Genomic DNA, 16,920 nt, shown 5'->3' with positions numbered 1-16,920 from the left:
TCCTGTCCTGGCTGCCCCTAACCCCTGGGCTTTTTCCCCATCAGGCCAGGAAAACGCTCTTTTGCAGGACTGAGAGAGGGTCCTTCACAGATCTGTCCCCACCCGCTACTGTGGTCCTCCTTCCCTGCCAACGATGGGGCGAACTCTTGGAGAGCCCCCCGAGGGAGGCGGCTGGACCTGGAAGCGTGTTGGGGTGCGCCTGCCGGGGCCGGGATCGGGAACTGCACGAGGCAGCCACAGCAGGTCCCAGAGCTGGAGCATCGCCCACGGGAGTCGGTGGATCCCAAGCTCCGGCAGAGAGACTTGGGGTGGTGTCAAAGGGCAGGGCTCGGGCTCGGCTCCGCGCCTGCGTCCCGCCGGCCTCCCCGAGCCTCGGGCAGCCCCGCCCACGTCCGACAGAATCCTGCCCGGCTCGCGCACCAAGAGCCCCTCCCCGCGCCGCACTGCGCAGGCGCGCGGGCGGGCCCCGCGGCTGGACCGCGCAGCCGCACTCGGGCCCGGAGCGCCCCCTCCGACCCCCCCCTACGCCGTGCGCGTGTGGGCGGGGCCGGGGGCGGGGGTCTGCGTTGGGGGCGTGGCGGGGCCTGGCCTATAAAAGCGGCGGCGGCGCGGCGCGCGCGGCTCCTCTCGGCGGCGGCGGCCCAGGCGGAGGAGTCCGCGGTGGCGGCGGCGGTGGCGGCGGCGCTGTTCCCCGCGCGGTCCGCGCAGCGGGATCGGGGCTGCGCGTCTCGGGCGGCGGCGGCGGCGGCTCTGCGGCCCCGGCCCGAGCCCGACCCCGGTGAGTGCAGCCCGGCGACCCCGGCCTGGCCCGGCCCGGCCCCGATCTGGGCGCACGGATCGGGCCCCGCGGAACCCGGCCGCGCTGGCCTTGACTCCCGGCGCGCCGGCCGCGGCCACTCACGCCCTCCTTTGTCTGCTCCCGCCCGCAGGGTCCCCTCCCCGGCCGCCCCCCGCCCACGGGCCGCCCCCCGGGCCCCGCGTCCCCTCCCCCGCTGGTGGGGCCCGGACAGAAGATGGTGCAGAAGAAAACAGCCGAACTTCAGGGCTTCCACCGTTCGTTCAAGGTGAGGGCCAGGCTGGTTTGGGGGGCGCTCCGGGTGAGACCACCCGAGTGGCCGCTGGAGGGGGCGCGGAGCCCGCCCCCGGCATCTCTCCCGGGGCTCGTGCCCGCCCCCGCCGTGCGCCTGGGGCTGCCCCAGCCGGGTGTACAACGGTGAAGGGGGGTGGTCAGTGGGCCATAATCCAGTCTCCAGCCCCATGGGGCCTGTGGGGTCCTTCCTCCGGGATCCCCAAATAGGGCTGAGGGCCCCCTACCCGTGGAGACCGTTGCCTGTGTGTCCCCTGCAAGCTGTAGCCCGGTGCACGCTGTTGGGGGAGTCAGCAGGCCCCAGTCCTGTCCCCAGCTCCATGGGGCCTGTGGGATCTGTAGGGGTCTTCCTCCAGGAGCCCCAGGCAGGGCTGCAGGCACCCCTGCATGCCCTCCTAGGTGGTCTGCGGAATGGGGGAGTGGATCGGATGCCCCGCCAGCCCTGCATCTCCCAGACACTCTAGGCCCAAGCACTGTTTCCTGTCGGAGCGGGAAGTTTCTGCGGTGGCCCCATGGCTGCCAAGCGCTGGTCTCAGATGAGCGAGTCCAGGGGGGGTGGGCAGGTGCTGGGCAGGGGCCTCACCGGGCCTGGCCCAGGGGACGCAGTGATGTCACCGCCACCCCACCCCACCGGTGGAGTTATGTAATGGCCTCTCTGGGCCGCTTCGGACGGGGACCTGTTGCCCAGTAGAGGAGGCAGGACCTGGGTGTGTGTGAGTGTGTGTGTGTGTGTATGTGTATATGCTGGCGTGCCAGAGTGGGAGGAGCGAGCTGAGACTGTTTGGGTTAGAATTCCCAGGCCTGTCCAGCCAGCGTCCCTGGCCAGCGCCCCACCCCTGCCCACACGCCTGTCATTCTCGCTCCCCCCTCCAGGGCAGCAACAGCCTTGGCAAGTCCAAGTGTCCAGGGCTGGGTGGGAGGGGCGTGGACATGAGGCGTCACTGGCGGTGGTCTCACTCCTCCTGGGGCTGGGTGTGAGCCGAGATGGGGTCAGTGTGTGGGGCCAGCACAGCAGCCAAAGCAAACGCGAACTTTCTGGATGGTTCCAGCCGCCTCCTGCCAAGGCCTGCTGACTGGAGTCCCCTAGCCAGCCCTGGGCCCAGTCCGCCCAGACTGCCTGGGACTGCGGGCTGGCCTCTGCAGGCTGCCGGACAGCCCTGAGCCAAGGTGGGACTATGGGAGTCCCACGAGAGGTAGGAGGGACACTGGCCAGGGAGTCCTGGCTCTGAGGTGGCCCTGGGCCGGCCACCCTAGTTGGAGTCTCCTCCCACTGCACTGGGGTTGCCCCCTTGGGCTAGAGGCACCTCCCTCCCTCAGGTCCGGCAGCAGCTCAGCAGGGTGACACGCCTGCCGGGGTCGACCACAGATTTTCCCCGTTTTAAGATGGGAAAGTGGAGGCTCGGAAAGAGTGGCGGTTGTCCTGGGTTCCCCTGCAGGTGGTGACCAGGACACAAGAGCTTGTTGAATGTCGCGTTCCTTCACCTCGGTGGTTTGGCTGTCTCTTCTGTCTGCTTTGAGTTGGAGGCTCAACAGGCGTGTGGGGACAGTGATGGGACCTGGTAGCCCCCTTGGATCCTTGCGCCCATATGCGGTCGCACGAGCTGGGGGTAGCTCTCTCCCGTGTCACCCTGGATGCTGGTCAGGCCCAGGGCTGAGGTGGTTAGGCCGAGTGCTGGCTGCCAGCCTCACGTCCACTCTCCCTCCTGATGACCCCCTTATGTGGCCGTTCTGAGGCCCCCCCTCCCAGGGGGAAGTGGTCACCAGGCACCTGTGGATGGAGCCTTATCAGAGTGCTGATGTGGGCACTGGCGATGCCGTGTGGCTGCCTCCCCGTGGGGGCCGGACCCCTGGGTGGGCAGGGGCTGGTGGACAAGCCCCACGCCGGCTGGCGGGAGTGCCCCCTCCCTCCCGCTCCCCTCCCCTGCCCGGGCCTCCCAGCAGCTATCTGCAGGGTGGGTGGGGAGGCGGGAAGGGCCCACGCCTCTTTGTCAGCCGCTCCCTCTGACCTCCGCCTGCCCCCTCTGAGGCCAGCCTGGCTTCCGGGCTCCTGTCTGCAGGAATCTGGCCTGGCCCCTCCTGCCGGCACGCCCCTTGGGGTCTCCCTAGGGCTCTCCTGGACTTTCTTATCTGCTGGATCATCCTCTTGCCAAAGCCCATGCCCTAGTTGTCCCAAGGCCCAGAGAGAGGCAGTGATTTGGCTCAGGTCGCCCAGCATCGGTGCTGGCACCACCCCTGGGCGTCCACCCGAGGCCCTGGCCATTAGAGCTGATTCTAAAGAGACCTGGCTGGGCCTCAGTCCCAGCTTTAAAGCCTCGCCCATGAGGCAGGGACCGCCTGTCCTCACGCTGGATCATCTGCTCTGCAGAAATGTTTACGTTCCAGCAACCTGTTGTCTGGGGCACAGAAAACCATTTCTCCTGCATGGGTGGGTTCTCCCACCCTGTGCCCAGTCCTGGGGGCAAGCAGGGAGCTTGAGTGGGCCCCTCCTCACCAGGGCTGGTCTCTTAGCTGGGCACTGGGGCCCGTGAGGGGCACCCTCCTGGGGGTGTCAGGGGTGAGCAGGACAGTGCAGGCTGTGGCCTGGGCAGGGCCAGGCAGAGGGTGGCCCAGTGTTCACACTGGAGCCTGTGGGTGTCTCTCCCGTCACCCCTGGGAGTGTGCCGCAGTCCAGTATCAGCGGCGGGGTGCTGGGAGAGAGGAGGCGGAGCTGGGTGGGGCTGCACCGGGAGACCACAGAGCGGTGGCTTCAGCATGCCCAGAGCTGGGGGGCTCACAGGCAGCCCCAGGAGTGGAGGTGTGGCTGGCAGGGGGACGAAGAAAACCATCCAGGGGCAGAGAGCACGGTGGTGCCGGGAGAGGGCAGCGTGAGGCAAGGAGGGCAGTGGTGCCTGTTTCACAGAGAGGAAACTGAGGCCAGGAGGACCAGGGCCTTGCGCAGGTAGGATGGAGCCCAGCAGGCCGTGGGAACGCAGGCAAGTCCTCCCCGCTGGGTGCCTGGCCCAGGAGCCAGTGACTCACCCCTCCCACTGCGTGCCCGAGGTCAGGCGGGCTGTGGAGCTGTCCCCATTCTGCAGGCCAGCACACCAAGGGTAGGTGTGGCCTGGGCCCCACGGGACTTGGTCCTGGCATGGGAGGCAGCGCCCCCTGCTCCTGTGTCTGTCCGGCCCCTTCCCACGCGGCCCCCCTCCCCAGAGACCCCAAAGACCCTGGGCTCGGGGTAGAAGGTCCCTTTGCTCATGGTCAGCAAAGCCAGGCTCTCCCCATCGGCGTGTGGTCACGTGGCTGGGTGGGGGGGAGCATGTGTGTTTTCACGGCCGGTCTCTCGGTGGGGTGGGGCTGTCCTGACAGGGGTGCTGAGAGCGCTCTCTCCTCTTCTCTCCCCTGCAGGGGCAGAATCCTTTCGAGCTGGCCTTCTCCCTAGACCAGGCGCACCACGGGGAGGCGGACTTCAGCCTGGAGTGCCCGGCCCGCCCTGGTGAGGGGCCTGGGAGGGAGGGGGTATTACTGGTGGAGGGGTGAGGGCTGGGCTGGGCCTGAGAGCGGCAGGCCAGCCCCGGGGGCAGGTGGGGGCAGGGGCTACCTCCTGAACCCGGTGGGCTTCCCTTCCTGGTTTTGCCCAGATATGCCCTCGAGCCAGCCCATCGACATCCCCGATGCCAAGAAGAGGGGCAAGAAAAAGAAGCGGTGCCGGGCCACTGACAGCTTCTCGGGCCGCTTCGAAGGTGAGGGACGCCGGTGGGGCGAGGGCTGGCAGGGCACGGGGCCCCCCCAGGGCGGTTCTCACTGTCCCTTGCTCCCCAGATGTCTACCAGCTGCAGGAGGACGTGCTCGGGGAGGGTGCCCACGCCCGCGTGCAAACCTGCGTCAACCTCATCACCAACCAGGAGTACGCCGTCAAGGTGGGCACATGCCGCCGGCTCCACTCGCCTCCCCCCGCCACCCGCAGGCCTGGGATCCGGCACTGGCCAGAGGGGTGGCAGGAGGCGGCGTGCTGGCATTCGAACTCCCAGACCAGCAGCCATCTGGGGAAAACCAGTGTCTAAAAATGGCCTCAGGGGTGGTGACTCAGGCCACCCCTGGGAATCTGGGTCAGCCTAGGCTGGGCCCCCGAGTCCCCATGGGAAGTGACCGCGAGGGGCAGCCCCTGTGCAGGAGGCCGTGGACCTGGGGCTGAGTGGCCTCTGAGAGCCAGGGACTTTGGTCAGAGCTGACGCTCGCCTCCTGGGTCACCTCAGGCCAGTCCCGTCCCCAGGGATGACAAATGCTTCTCTGTATCGGTTACGAGGATTAGGAGGGCGACACAGTTCTCGGGGCCCCGGGGGGCTCGGCATTGGGGGGGAGATCAGGGCAGGCTGTGAGAGCTCCTGCTCACCCCGTGCAGCGTCTGGCCAGGGGTGGCCGAGTGGCCTGGCAGCTGTGGCCTCGCCACCTGGGTTGCCCAGCCAGGTGGTCAGATCGGAGGTTCTGAGAAGCCTTCCAGGTCCCCCATGACCCTGCCTCTGGGCTGGGGGGGCACCGTGGGCTGGCCAGAAGCCTCGGGTCGTGGGGGAGGTCTGGCAACAGAGGTGGCTGTGGTCCCTGCCTCCAGGGAGCTCCCAGGAGGGGTGGGCGATGGGATGGCCGCACACACCTTCTGCGCACGAGGTGTCCTGAGCCCTTCCTCCTGCAGATCCTATCGGCACTCTGGTTTCCTGTCTCCGTTTGACAGACATGGAAACAGAGGCTCGGGGTGCTTAGGTAGCCCGGGTCACGTGGTGTGTGACCTAGAAGGCCGTCCCCCTCGTGCAAGGGACAGCTGCCTTCTCCATGAAGCGGGGCTCTTAGCAGATTCCCCAGGGACAGGAGGAGGTTCAGGTTACTCCAGGAGGGTGTGGCTGGTGGCATTGTACAACTTGCTTGTTCTGTTCCTCTTTGGGACAGGTGTGTTGTCTTTAGACAGGTGAGACAGTGCATAGGGTAGTGGCCCAGCCCTGGTGGCCAGTGGCACACACGGCAGCTCCTCCTCCGGGCTGTGGTGCTGGGCCCGGCGCCTGGGTGCGGGTGGGGACCCAGCCTGTGTGGTGGAGCTCAAGGGTCCAGCCCTGGGAAGAGGTTCCCAGTGGGTGCGTGGGGCCCGAGGTTGCGGGGCGAGAACTGGCTGCCACCTTTAGGTGGCTGGGGTTGCTCCTAGGGGAGTGGCCCAGAACTCCCGGGTCCTCGGAGCTCCTGGGTGCCAGTGGGGGTTGGGAGCAGAGGCACGGGCTGGCTTCCTGAGCTCTGGGCTCCTGGGAGGCTGTACCTGCTGGTGGGCAGGCGGCCAGTCTGGGCTGGCCTGAAATAGACCCGGCCCCATGGGCTGAGGGCATCTGCCCAGACCGGTGTGGAACTGGGGGTGAGACTTGGCCAATGGGGATGGCTTGGCTGGTAGTTGGTACCCCGAGGCCCTTCTAGTCTCCTGAATGGTGTGTGAGCTGGCACAGTGGCCACCAGGCTCCCAGTCAGGGAGGGGAGGCCGGCCAGTCCAAGAGACCCTGACATGGGTCCTGTTTGCAGGCCTGTTGGGAAACCTCTGTGCCTTCTTGCTCTCCCTTACACACACACACACACACACACACACACACACACAGTTCAGGGGAAACGCTTTGTCCCCGGCTGCTGCTCACACCACCGTTCTGATTTCCGGCAAGTTCTGAGCCCCCATAGGAGAGTTCTGCCTTGCAGAGCTTAAAGGTCTTTCAGGCGTGAAATGGGGGGAGTTTCTGGGTTGGGGGGGCCTTCAGGCCGTGGAGGGTCTGCCTGACCCAGCTGCTGTGTCCCCCCCCCGCCATCCACATGCCCTCTCAGATCATCGAGAAGCAGCCGGGCCACATTCGGAGCAGGGTTTTCCGGGAGGTGGAGATGTTGTATCAGTGCCAGGGACACAGGTAACGTCACACGCCGGGCCCCCAGCCGTCCCTCAGGGGACGAATGGGCCCGAAGGCCTCGCCGCCCCCAGCAAGCACTTAGTGAGCACCACTGTATGCTGGGCGCTGTGGGCCGGCCCAGCGGCAGGGGGCTGACAGTCGGAGGTGGGCGGCCCCAGTCCCAGCCTTCCTGTGGGCCCAGGGGTGGAGAAGGTGGCCCTCCTGGGCTGGGCTGTGGGTCCAGGGGCCTCGGGAGGCCTCACTCCCTTCCTGCCTCTCCACCTCCCACCCCAGGAACGTTCTAGAGTTGATCGAGTTCTTCGAGGAGGAAGACCGCTTCTATCTGGTGTTTGAGAAGATGCGAGGGGGTACGTGGGGCCTGGGGGACATCTCCAGCTGGGTCCTCATGGGCCGCCGACTCAGGGCCACCAGGGAGAACCTGTCAGAGGGTCCTGCCCATCAGAGGGGGCTTGTGGGGTCTGCGCTTTCTGTCCACACGGCAGCTCAGGGTGCAGTTTGGGCCCAATGAGGCTAAAGCCGGGTTGTCCGTGCTGGGTGGGGTGGGGTGGGGTGGTGGGCACTGGGCAGTGGCCTGGGGACACGCAGGTGACTACAGCATTTTCTCCCGCCACCATGGCCCGGCCCCAGGCTCCATCCTGAGCCACATCCACAAGCGGCGGCACTTTAATGAGCTGGAGGCCAGCGTGGTCGTGCAGGACGTGGCCAGCGCCCTGGACTTCCTGCACAACAAAGGTAGGTGCCATCCCCGGAGGGGTCCTGGGGATCCGCCAGGGTCCAGCCTTGCCCTCTGTCCACCTACCACTGACCCTCTGCGCGGTTCCTCCCGCAGGCATCGCCCACAGGGACCTAAAGCCCGAGAACATCCTCTGTGAGCACCCCAACCAGGTGAGGGATGCAGGGGGCGGCCCCCCCCCTCCCCGGGGACCCCAGACCCAGCCCGCGCTCACGCCCGCCGCCCCCAGGTCTCCCCGGTGAAGATTTGTGACTTCGACCTGGGCAGCGGCATCAAACTCAACGGGGACTGCTCGCCCATCTCCACCCCGGAGCTGCTCACCCCGGTGAGGGGCGCCCCGACGGGGGGGGCGGGACGGCCCGGATCCGGTGCAGATCCGGTCCAGCTGCAGCTGCGGCTGCGGTTGCGTAACCTCGAGGTGCGGGGCCGAGGCTCCGCTGCGAGCTCGGGCTTCCGCTTGGCAACAGCCGCTGATTGGCGGGGCGGGCTCCCAGAGCCTGCCGCTGATTGGGCGGGCGGGCGCGGCGGGGCGGGCCGGGCTCCCGGATCCTGCCGCTGATTGGGCGGGCGCGGCGGGCTCCCAGCACTTGTTGCTGATTGGACAGGGCGGGCTCCTGGTGCCTGTTGACTGGCCGGGGGTGGGGGCGGGGCGGGGCCTTGAGGCGCGGCGGGCTCAGGTGACCCGGGTTCAGGCGCCTCACGTGACGTCGGGAAGTCCCGAGGCGCTGACGGGCCCCCCCTACCCCTTACCCCCACCCTCTGCCCGCAGTGCGGCTCTGCCGAGTACATGGCCCCCGAGGTGGTGGAGGCCTTCAGCGAGGAGGCCAGCATCTACGACAAGCGCTGCGATCTCTGGAGCCTGGGCGTCATCCTCTACATCCTGCTCAGCGGCTACCCGCCCTTCGTGGGCCACTGCGGCAGCGACTGCGGCTGGGACCGCGGCGAGGCCTGCCCGGCCTGCCAGGTGCGCGCGCCCCAGGCCCTGCACCAGGCACTCCGGGGACCCTGCCCTGGGCCCAGCACCGCACCCCGGGCACCCTGCCCTGAACCTGCACCAGGCCCCCTGGGCACCCCGCTCTGGGGCCTGCACCGGGCAACCCGCCCCCACTCAGGCCCTGCACCAGGCACCCCGTGCACCTGCTCTGGGCCCCTGCACCAGGCACCCTGGGCACCCCGTGCACCCTGCTCTTGGCCCTGCCCAAGGCACTCCGGAAGCCCTGCCCCAACTCGGGCCCTGCAGTGGCACCTTGGGCACCCCCACCCTGAATCTGCATCGGGCATCCCACTCTGGGCCTGCACTGGCACCCCATGCACCCCATCGCCCGCTCTGGGACCTGGCCTGGGCACCCCGTGCACCCCCGTTCCTACCCTGGGACCTAGACTGGGTACTATCATGAACCCTGAGGACTCCCTGTGCACAGCTCCAGGCCTGGTCTGTGCGCACACACACACACCCCACCCTATCTTGGGTCCTGCCCAGTGTCCCTCCCTGGGCCTGGCCTTAGATCAGCCACACATCCCCTGGGCAGTGCCAGTGTGGCCTTTCTGGGTCTCCCGAGGCTCATTGGGTCCCCTGGCCCACAGGGAAGAGCATTCAGGGCTCAGGGAGCTGAGGAGGGGGTGAGGCCTGTGATTTGGAGTGACAGGGTTCCAGCCTTCTTGCCCGCATGACGAGGTTCAGGGTTCAGGGCCGGTTCCCCCGGAGCTGCTTTTCTGTGAAGCAGGCTTCCCTTGGGCAGAGCCCAGCGTGGGCCCCCCCCGAGACTGGCTCTCTAGTCCAGACCCCCCAGACCTTTGGCCCCTCGCCCCCCGGAGCCCCGCCCTGCCCACTAACCTCAGGACACCAGTCCTGAGTCCCACAGAGCTCTCCAGCCACCCTGCTGTCCGAGCGGCCAGTCGGGGATCCTTGAACTTGGGCCCCGGGTCACAGGTCAGGCCCCGTGGTGGGGTCTGGGGCCCTGAAGGAGCTTGTCACTCAGCAGTGTCTCGGTCCCTGCCTGGGTCTGGGCTCGGCCGTCCCATCATCGGGGCCTTGGCCTCCGCCCTCGCTGGCTGCGCTGACCCTCCGCCCTGCGTCCCCCAGAACATGCTGTTTGAGAGCATCCAAGAGGGCAAGTACGAGTTTCCCGACAAGGACTGGGCCCACATCTCCTTCGCCGCCAAAGACCTCATCTCCAAGCTCCTCGTCCGCGACGCCAAGCAGCGGCTCAGTGCTGCGCAGGTCCTGCAGCACCCCTGGGTGCGGGGGGTGAGTGCCGGCCGCCCCCACCCAGCGTCCTCCGCGGCCCGGGGGTGACCTGGAGCACGTGTCGCCACTCTGAGATGTGGTCAGGCGGTTGGTGGTGGTGTCTGCTAGGAGCCCAGGCACAGTGGGGGGCTGGCGGGCGCAGCCGTGGAAGGCCAGGGAGGGGTCGGGACCACCGGAGCTGAGGTCAGCTGGGGGTCGAGCCTCTGGCCGGGCCCGGAGCCAGGGTCAGTAGAGGCCTGCCACGCCCAGCACCAGTGTCGGCGGAGCTCGTGTTTCTCCCGGCCAGCGGTCATCTGAGCCGGGCTGCCACCCCAGGCCAGGGAGCTTAGCCAAAAATAAAAGCTGGCACCGGGGCCCCCGTGGGGCGCACAGACTGGGGCCCCGCTCCTGAGGCAAGTCGGGGCAGGGGCTCCCCAGCTTCAGGAGCGTCAGGAGAGCAGGGTCGGGAAGGGAGCAGCTGCCACGGGTTTGGGCTGGAACCGCAGGAGGGGTCAGCTTTGGTGAGCGGTCTGGCCTGGGGAGCTGGGCTCGGGCAGTGTCGTCGTCATCCATCCCGTCCCCTCCCCCTGGCCTGCCTCAGTCCTGGCACGTGCACCCCCTTATCTGGGGTGGTCACAGCCTGCGGGGGAGGGCCGTCCTGGGGGCCCGGTGGTGTCTGCTCTGCAGCTGCGTCTCCTGTGTCCTTGCAGTGCGCCCCGGAGAACACGCTGCCCACACCCATGGTCCTGCAGAGGTGAGGCGCTCGGCTCGGAGGGGAGCTCCACACCCGGGGGTGGGGCTGTATGTTAAGGTGTTTGAAATGGCTTTAAAATATGTGTAAGTTGGGGAGAAGTCACCCAAACGCTTGAGTGTTTTCATACCTGGTGACTGATGGGGCCCCCAGCTGGAGTCCTGGCCCCCCGGGGAGACTGAGGGGGCCTGAGGTCTCGCAGCCCTTCCCCCAGGGCCCTGCACAGACCCCGGGGGTCCCCAGGGAAGCAGGGGTGCGCCTGGCAGCTCCCCTCCGTGTCCTCGGTGACCGCCCACCCCGTCCCCAGGAACAGCTGTGCCAAAGACCTCACGTCGTTCGCGGCCGAGGCCATCGCCATGAACCGGCAGCTGGCCCAGCGCGAGGAGGACGCGGCCGAGGAGGCGGGGCAGGGCCAGCCCGTGGTCATCAGAGCTACCTCACGCTGCCTGCAGCTGTCCCCACCCTCGCAGTCCAAGCTGGCCCAGCGGCGGCAGCGAGCCAGCCTGTCCGCGGCCCCCGTGGTCCTGGTGGGAGACCACGCGTGATCCCCTCCCTCCCTCCCTCCCTCCCTCCCTCCCTCTGTACATAGGTGCCCCCACCCCCATCAAATCTAAAGATTTTTTTAAGCTATTGCCAGCCGGTGACCAGCAGGCTGCCCTTCCCCCCGGCTGGATCCCGAGGCGCCGAGCTCCACTGGGGGGGTCTTTTTATATGAGGTTTTTGCTCTGGGTTTTTTCCTCGTTCTCTGCGCCCCCTCCATTTTTCTCTCCTCTTAACGGTGTTTAAAGCAGAGCAGGCCCGGGGCTGGCAGGGGGAGTGGGGCGTGTGGCTGGGTCTGCCGCCCGCTGCCCGCTGCTCGCCTGTACTGTGAAAGGCCCCCGCTGCCCCCACCGCCCCCCCGACGTGACTCAGGAGAGGAGGGCGTCGGCCGTCTTCCAGACCCCGGGGCGCAGGAGGCCCCATGCCTGCCCCTCCCCGGCCCTCACAGTATTTTCAGGGATGGGCCCCCCTCGGCGCCCCCCTCATGGGACGGCGGGTCCTTCTTCCCTCCCCCAAAGACAGCCCGACGGCTTGGTGGGCACCGGGGCATCTCAGGTCTCCCCTGTGGCAGGAGGGGGGTCTGGGTGCAGGCAGGCAGGGCGGACGGCCGCCGGACCCCCCCCACTGACTGACAATCGGGGCTCCCTTGAACCTTGACCTTAAGCTGCAGCTGACGGGGGCCGCCCCCACTGCCCGCTCCACCAGGGGCTCTGCCCCCCAGGAGGGTGGCCCCGAGCAAGTGGGAGGGGCTGGACAGGCACCCGTCAGCCAACGTGGGGGTCCCGCTGACCCCCTCCCCGGGCACCCGAGTGCCCTTCTCAGGGCTCAGTCTGACCATGGCCACGTCCTGCCCCTCTCACCCTCGGGGCTGGTGTGAGCGCTGTCAGCCCCTCCTGGAGCAGGGCCAACCTGGGGCAAGGCTTCTGCTCCGCCCACCTTCAGGAAAACGGCTGCAGCTGCCACCACCCCCTCCCCCGGGCACCCCTCTGAACGCCCCAGCGCACAGGTCACACGTGCGTGACCCCGTGACCCCCGGCCTTGGCCACCGCACCCCACCCCAGTCCTGGGGCGGTGACACTATGCAATACAGGCTTCCTTTTCTCCGTGCCCCACGGGCAGCCTGGCCCCGTGGTCTGGGCAGGGCTCCCGCCGCCCGGCCGACGGCTTCTAGTTGTTCATCCCATTCTGTTAGTTTTTGTAAAAACATCGGTTGACTTCCCTTCCTCGTTGTTAAGAAATACTTGAATGTCGGGGGGGGCCTCCTGGGTTGGGGGGCTGGGATGCCGTCACTGCAGCCCCTCGAGTCTCGTTCGATTGTCGCAGGTCGTGGGGGCCGCCGGCCCTCCCGGCCCCCGCCCGCCCGGATCTGTGGACTGGCCTTCCCAAAGACACGGGGTGGGACCGCCCCACCCCTCCACGGCTCACCCGCCAGCGACCCCACGTTTCGCAACTGGGGAGTCCGCCTTTTTGTAAAAAGACGCAACAGGCGCTGTGTCCATGTTCCTTTGGAAAGCTGGGCTATGAGCAGCTGTGTTTTTTGTTTCTGTTTTTGTTTTTGTTTTTTTCTTTTCCCCAAAGGTGGGACAGCCACTTCCTCCTCCCCCATCACTTCGACGGGGCGGCTGGGGGAGCTGGTCCGAACCCTTAACTGTGAACGAGCGGCCGGGTCCCAGGCCGCCCTGGCGCGGGGGGCACGGCAGTGTTTCGATGTTAAGAAGTGTGAAAAAAGACAAAAAAAAAAAACTCGAATTTTTTTTAAAAGTGGGGGAAAAACATCAAAGCACTTTAAACTCCACTGTACCAGGCAAACTGATACAGCTCAGAAGGTTTCCTTTACAACCAACTGTCAAAGCCGGAATTTTGTATTCTGTTTTGTAAGGATTTAATAAAACCATAAAAACTCGCGTGGGCCTGTGCGTCCTGGTTTTCTGGGGCCGCGTTGCGAGCCACCCCCACCCCCAACCTGGTGGCCCCACTGTCTCAGTGCCTCCTGGTGATGGGCTGGGGCCCCCTGCGGGTGGGCTGGCTGGTCCTGCCGAGGGATGCCTGGGCCCCCGGCCGGGAAGCCTCATCGTCTGCAGGTTCGAGCTGGGCTGGCTTCAAGGCCACTCAGACGGGAAGGAGGGCCGGGCGCCCACGCGTGGCCTCCCGCGTGGCTTGGGCCTCCTCACAATGTGGCAGATGGGTCCAAGACCGGCCCACAGCAGAAGCTGCAGGTGATCTGGCGTCACCTGCCCATCACGTCCATGGTCAGGTGCTCAGCTATCTCAGATTCAAGGGGGGAAGCCCCAGTCATTCAAACATCCCCCGTGTGGCTGGCCCTCCTCCCTCTCGACTCCATCCCCTCAGCCATGATTAAGCTCTCGCTGGATGCAGCCCTCTGTGCCGCACAGCCCAGGGTTGACTTCAGATCCTGGGGGGAAGGGAGTGAATCAAGGAGAACTTCCTGGAGGCAGGAGCCCAAAGGAGGCAGGGAAGCCCAGTGGCTGAGGACGTCAGCCTGGGCTGGAATCGCAGCTCCCTCCAGACTGCCGTGTGCCTCAGTTTCCTCATCTGATGAGTGGGGATCTGAGAGAAGCCACGTGAGGTGACAAGCAGCTAGCACAGTGATGAGGGGACAAGGAAGAAGCAGGTGCCGTCACTCTGGGGCCTGGGGTTGGGGAGCAGGCAGTGCTGGATGGGCCGGTCCAGCATCAGCCCCCGGAGCCTTCTGTGTCTGCTCCTCTCCCTGAGCACCGTGTGTTCAGGTCCGTCCACGTGCAGCCGTGTCAGGGCCTCGCTCCTCTTCACGGCCGCGTCGCACTCCAGCGTGTGGGTGCACACGTGTGTGGATCTGTTCATTCACTGGTGGACATTTGTGTTGTTCGCACTTTGTGGCTGTGTGAGTTGTGCTGCTGAGAACATCTGTGTCCGGGTTTTGTGTGGACGTTGTTTTCATCCTTCTGGGTGGACCCTCGGAGAGGATGTGAGCAGGGCACAGACCAACAGGATGTCATTTTCGGAAGAACCGTTCTGGCCGTCCCATGGAATATGGACCTGGGGTCCCAGGGACCCAGTGAGCCATTGTCACCCTCAGAGCCAGCCCAGTGACGGATGACGGGCCTGGTGGGCGTTGTGGCCAGGAGCCACAGGACAAACGCCAGGCCGTGTGGGGGGGTGGCCTGGCAGTGCCTGGGGACAACCTGAACATGGGTCGGGGCTGGAGGGGGGCTCTTGGGGCTGTGGGCAAGGCTCGCCTGGCAAGGCATGGGCTCCAGGATCCTCTGGGGCAGTGGGTCACCCCCCTCCTGCCTAAGAGCCCAGCATCAGCAGGTGGCACACCCCCCAACCCGGCCCATCAGGAGGAAGCCTGGGCACCCTTGGGCCTGGTCCCTGCCCCCAAAATTTGTTCAGCTACCTCCAAGACAGATACCCCGCCCCCAGTCTGGCCCCCACCAGCCCCCTCCAGGACCACCGACCCGCCTGGTTCCCTGGCCCACGCCACCCCCAGTGTCCCCCCTCAATTCCCGGGGCCCCGCCCTGGCCCTGGCAGGGCCTGGCATACGCGTGGGGGAGGGGGTGTCACATGCCCAGCCACCGCCCTCCCTTGCAGGTGGCAGCAAGCCCTGCCCAGCCCTGCCAGGCCCGCCGCTGACCGCTCCCTGCCCCCTGCTGCCCTCCAAGCCCGGGCCGCGGGCACAGCCTGTTCCCCAGCCTCACTCGCTGCAGCTCCGCAGCCCCGCTTCCTGCCGCCCGCCCGCCCCTCCCGCAGCGCCGGCCTCCAGCGGTGGCAGGAAACCCAGCCCTTCCCGACCGCCTGGGCCCAGGCTCCACCCCTGGAGTGGGGACGCCAGCTCGGGGCTCCCCTGGTCCCGCGAGTCCCAGCCAGCACGGAGCGCGTGCAGATCAGACGGTCACCCTGAGGTCACACCCGAGATCTGGGGAGCCGCCACACACTGATGTCAGCGCCAACAGGCAACCGGAGGAGGGGGGGCACGAAAACTGTGTTGTCTTCTGTCCACATGAGACTGTTTATTAAAAAGTAAGTTGTATTAAAAAAATAATAAAGTGAGAGAAGCAGACACAGAAGGACACACGGCGTGTGACCCCATGGACGTGAAACATCCAGAACAGGCAGATCCACAGACAGAGAACAGGCTCGTGGGTGCCAGGGGCTGGGGGGGGGGAGGTGGGGGTGATGCTGATGGCGACGGGATTTCTCTTTGGGATGGCAGAACGTTCTGGAATTAGATAGTGGTGACGGCTGTGCAACATGCTCAATGTACTACATGGCACTGAAACGTTTATTTTTTTAACTTTGTAATTTTATGTTATGTGAATTTCACCTCAATAAAAATTAAAAAGGCAGTGAGACTGAGTCTGTGTAAGGTGCGGTGCACACAGCAAGTGCTCAATAAATGCATGGAGGAGTGACATCATCCCGAGGGAAGGGAGGAGGCCAGCTCGGGTGTCTCCTCCCTAGAGCTCAGGGACTCGTGCCAGAGTCTGTTCCCGTCATTGTCACTAGTCACCGTGCCGGGCCCTCCTCCGAACCGCCCCGTCTCATTGTTCTCCTTAGTCGTCCCATCTCCAGAGGAAGCCCGTGACCTGTCCTGGCCTTAGACTCCCCGGGAAGGAGGAGAAACTGGATCAAAGTAAAGTGCAATCAAATCAAGTCAGACGTGACGAAGAAGTCACCTCGTTGGTTGCAGCCTGGATGGGGTGATCCAGGGCAGGAGGGAGTGGGAGGGAGGGAGGGAAGGCTGGATTCCTGGGGCCGGGGACACCTGGGGGAGGACGGGATCCACCCGACCCACCTTGCTCGCCTCCGGGGTTTGGAGAGGCAGCTGGAGCTGGGCGGGCCATCGTGTGCCGTTGGCCCCGTCTGTTCCCACTCTGGGCTGCGTCCACACCCTCTGTCACGCAGGCACTGCGCTCTCCCCTACGTAGGGTTTGGGGTGTGTGGGCAACCTTGGCAAGATGCTGTAGGGGTTCCGTCACGTCCATCATCACCCCAACGGAGACTCAGTTTCCCAACGTGGAATGGGAAAGCAACAGCTCCATCCTCCCCTGCCTCAGTTTCCCTTTTGTGACCTCCATGTGAGGTGGCAGAAGGCTCAGACACCAACAAAGGGGGACTTGCCCAAAGCTGCACCCTTGGCTCAGGGGTCAGGGAGACCTCCGGGGTCTGGGGCCCAGGCCACCCGTGTTCAAGGCCCTTGGGGCAGCATCTGGCATGAGGTCACTGAGTCCCAGAACAGACTCACAGACAAACAGGGACGCGCTCAAGTGGCCAGCGTTTTTTTTTTTTTTTTTTTTTTGAGGGAGATTAGCTCTGAGCTAACATCTGCTGCCAATCCTCCTCTTTTTTTTTTTTTTTTTTTTTTTTTTTTTTGCTGAGGAAGACTGGCCCTGAGCTAACATCCGTGCCCATCTTCCTCTACTTTATACATGGGACGCCTGCCACAGCATGGCTTGCCAAGCGGTGCCATGTCCGTACCTGGGATCCCAACCGGCGAACCCCGAGCCGCCGAGAAGTGGAACGTGCGAACTTAACCGCTGCGCCACCGGGCCGGCCCCTCAAGTGGCCAGCGTTTTATCCGCACGTTCAAAGCGGCGTCTACTCCCTGGGTACAGGGGCCACATCGAGGTTGTGTATCTGAGCGCTGGTCACTCCCAACCTGAGGTCGTCAGCCTAGT

The 16,920-nt window shown here is 65.9% G+C and overlaps 1 protein-coding gene across 2 annotated transcripts; it reads left to right on the top strand.

The window, feature by feature from the left end:
- The first annotated feature begins 625 nt into the window (after window positions 1-625).
- MKNK2 (MAPK interacting serine/threonine kinase 2) lies at window positions 626-13,145 on the top strand. Of its 2 annotated transcripts, none has more exons than XM_023644342.2 (14): window positions 626-778; window positions 930-1,064; window positions 4,475-4,562; window positions 4,708-4,809; window positions 4,889-4,986; window positions 6,911-6,990; window positions 7,264-7,337; window positions 7,618-7,722; window positions 7,820-7,875; window positions 7,953-8,048; window positions 8,493-8,687; window positions 9,807-9,971; window positions 10,661-10,704; window positions 11,009-13,145. In XM_023644342.2, exons 2-14 carry the CDS (start codon window positions 1,014-1,016, stop codon window positions 11,244-11,246), a joined length of 1,392 nt encoding a protein of 463 aa, XP_023500110.1. In that variant the 5' UTR covers window positions 626-778; window positions 930-1,013; the 3' UTR covers window positions 11,247-13,145. The 2 variants fall into 2 exon arrangements, with proteins under 2 accessions (XP_023500110.1, XP_023500111.1); XM_023644343.2 differs by having other exon boundaries at window positions 644-778; window positions 11,015-13,145.
- The last annotated feature ends 3,775 nt before the right edge of the window (window positions 13,146-16,920 follow it).

This window comes from Equus caballus, chromosome 7, assembly GCF_041296265.1.
Source record: "Equus caballus isolate H_3958 breed thoroughbred chromosome 7, TB-T2T, whole genome shotgun sequence".
NCBI lineage: Eukaryota > Metazoa > Chordata > Mammalia > Perissodactyla > Equidae > Equus > Equus caballus.
The sequence above is the reverse complement of the archived record's forward strand: the minus strand, read 5'-3'. Positions and strand labels throughout refer to the sequence as shown.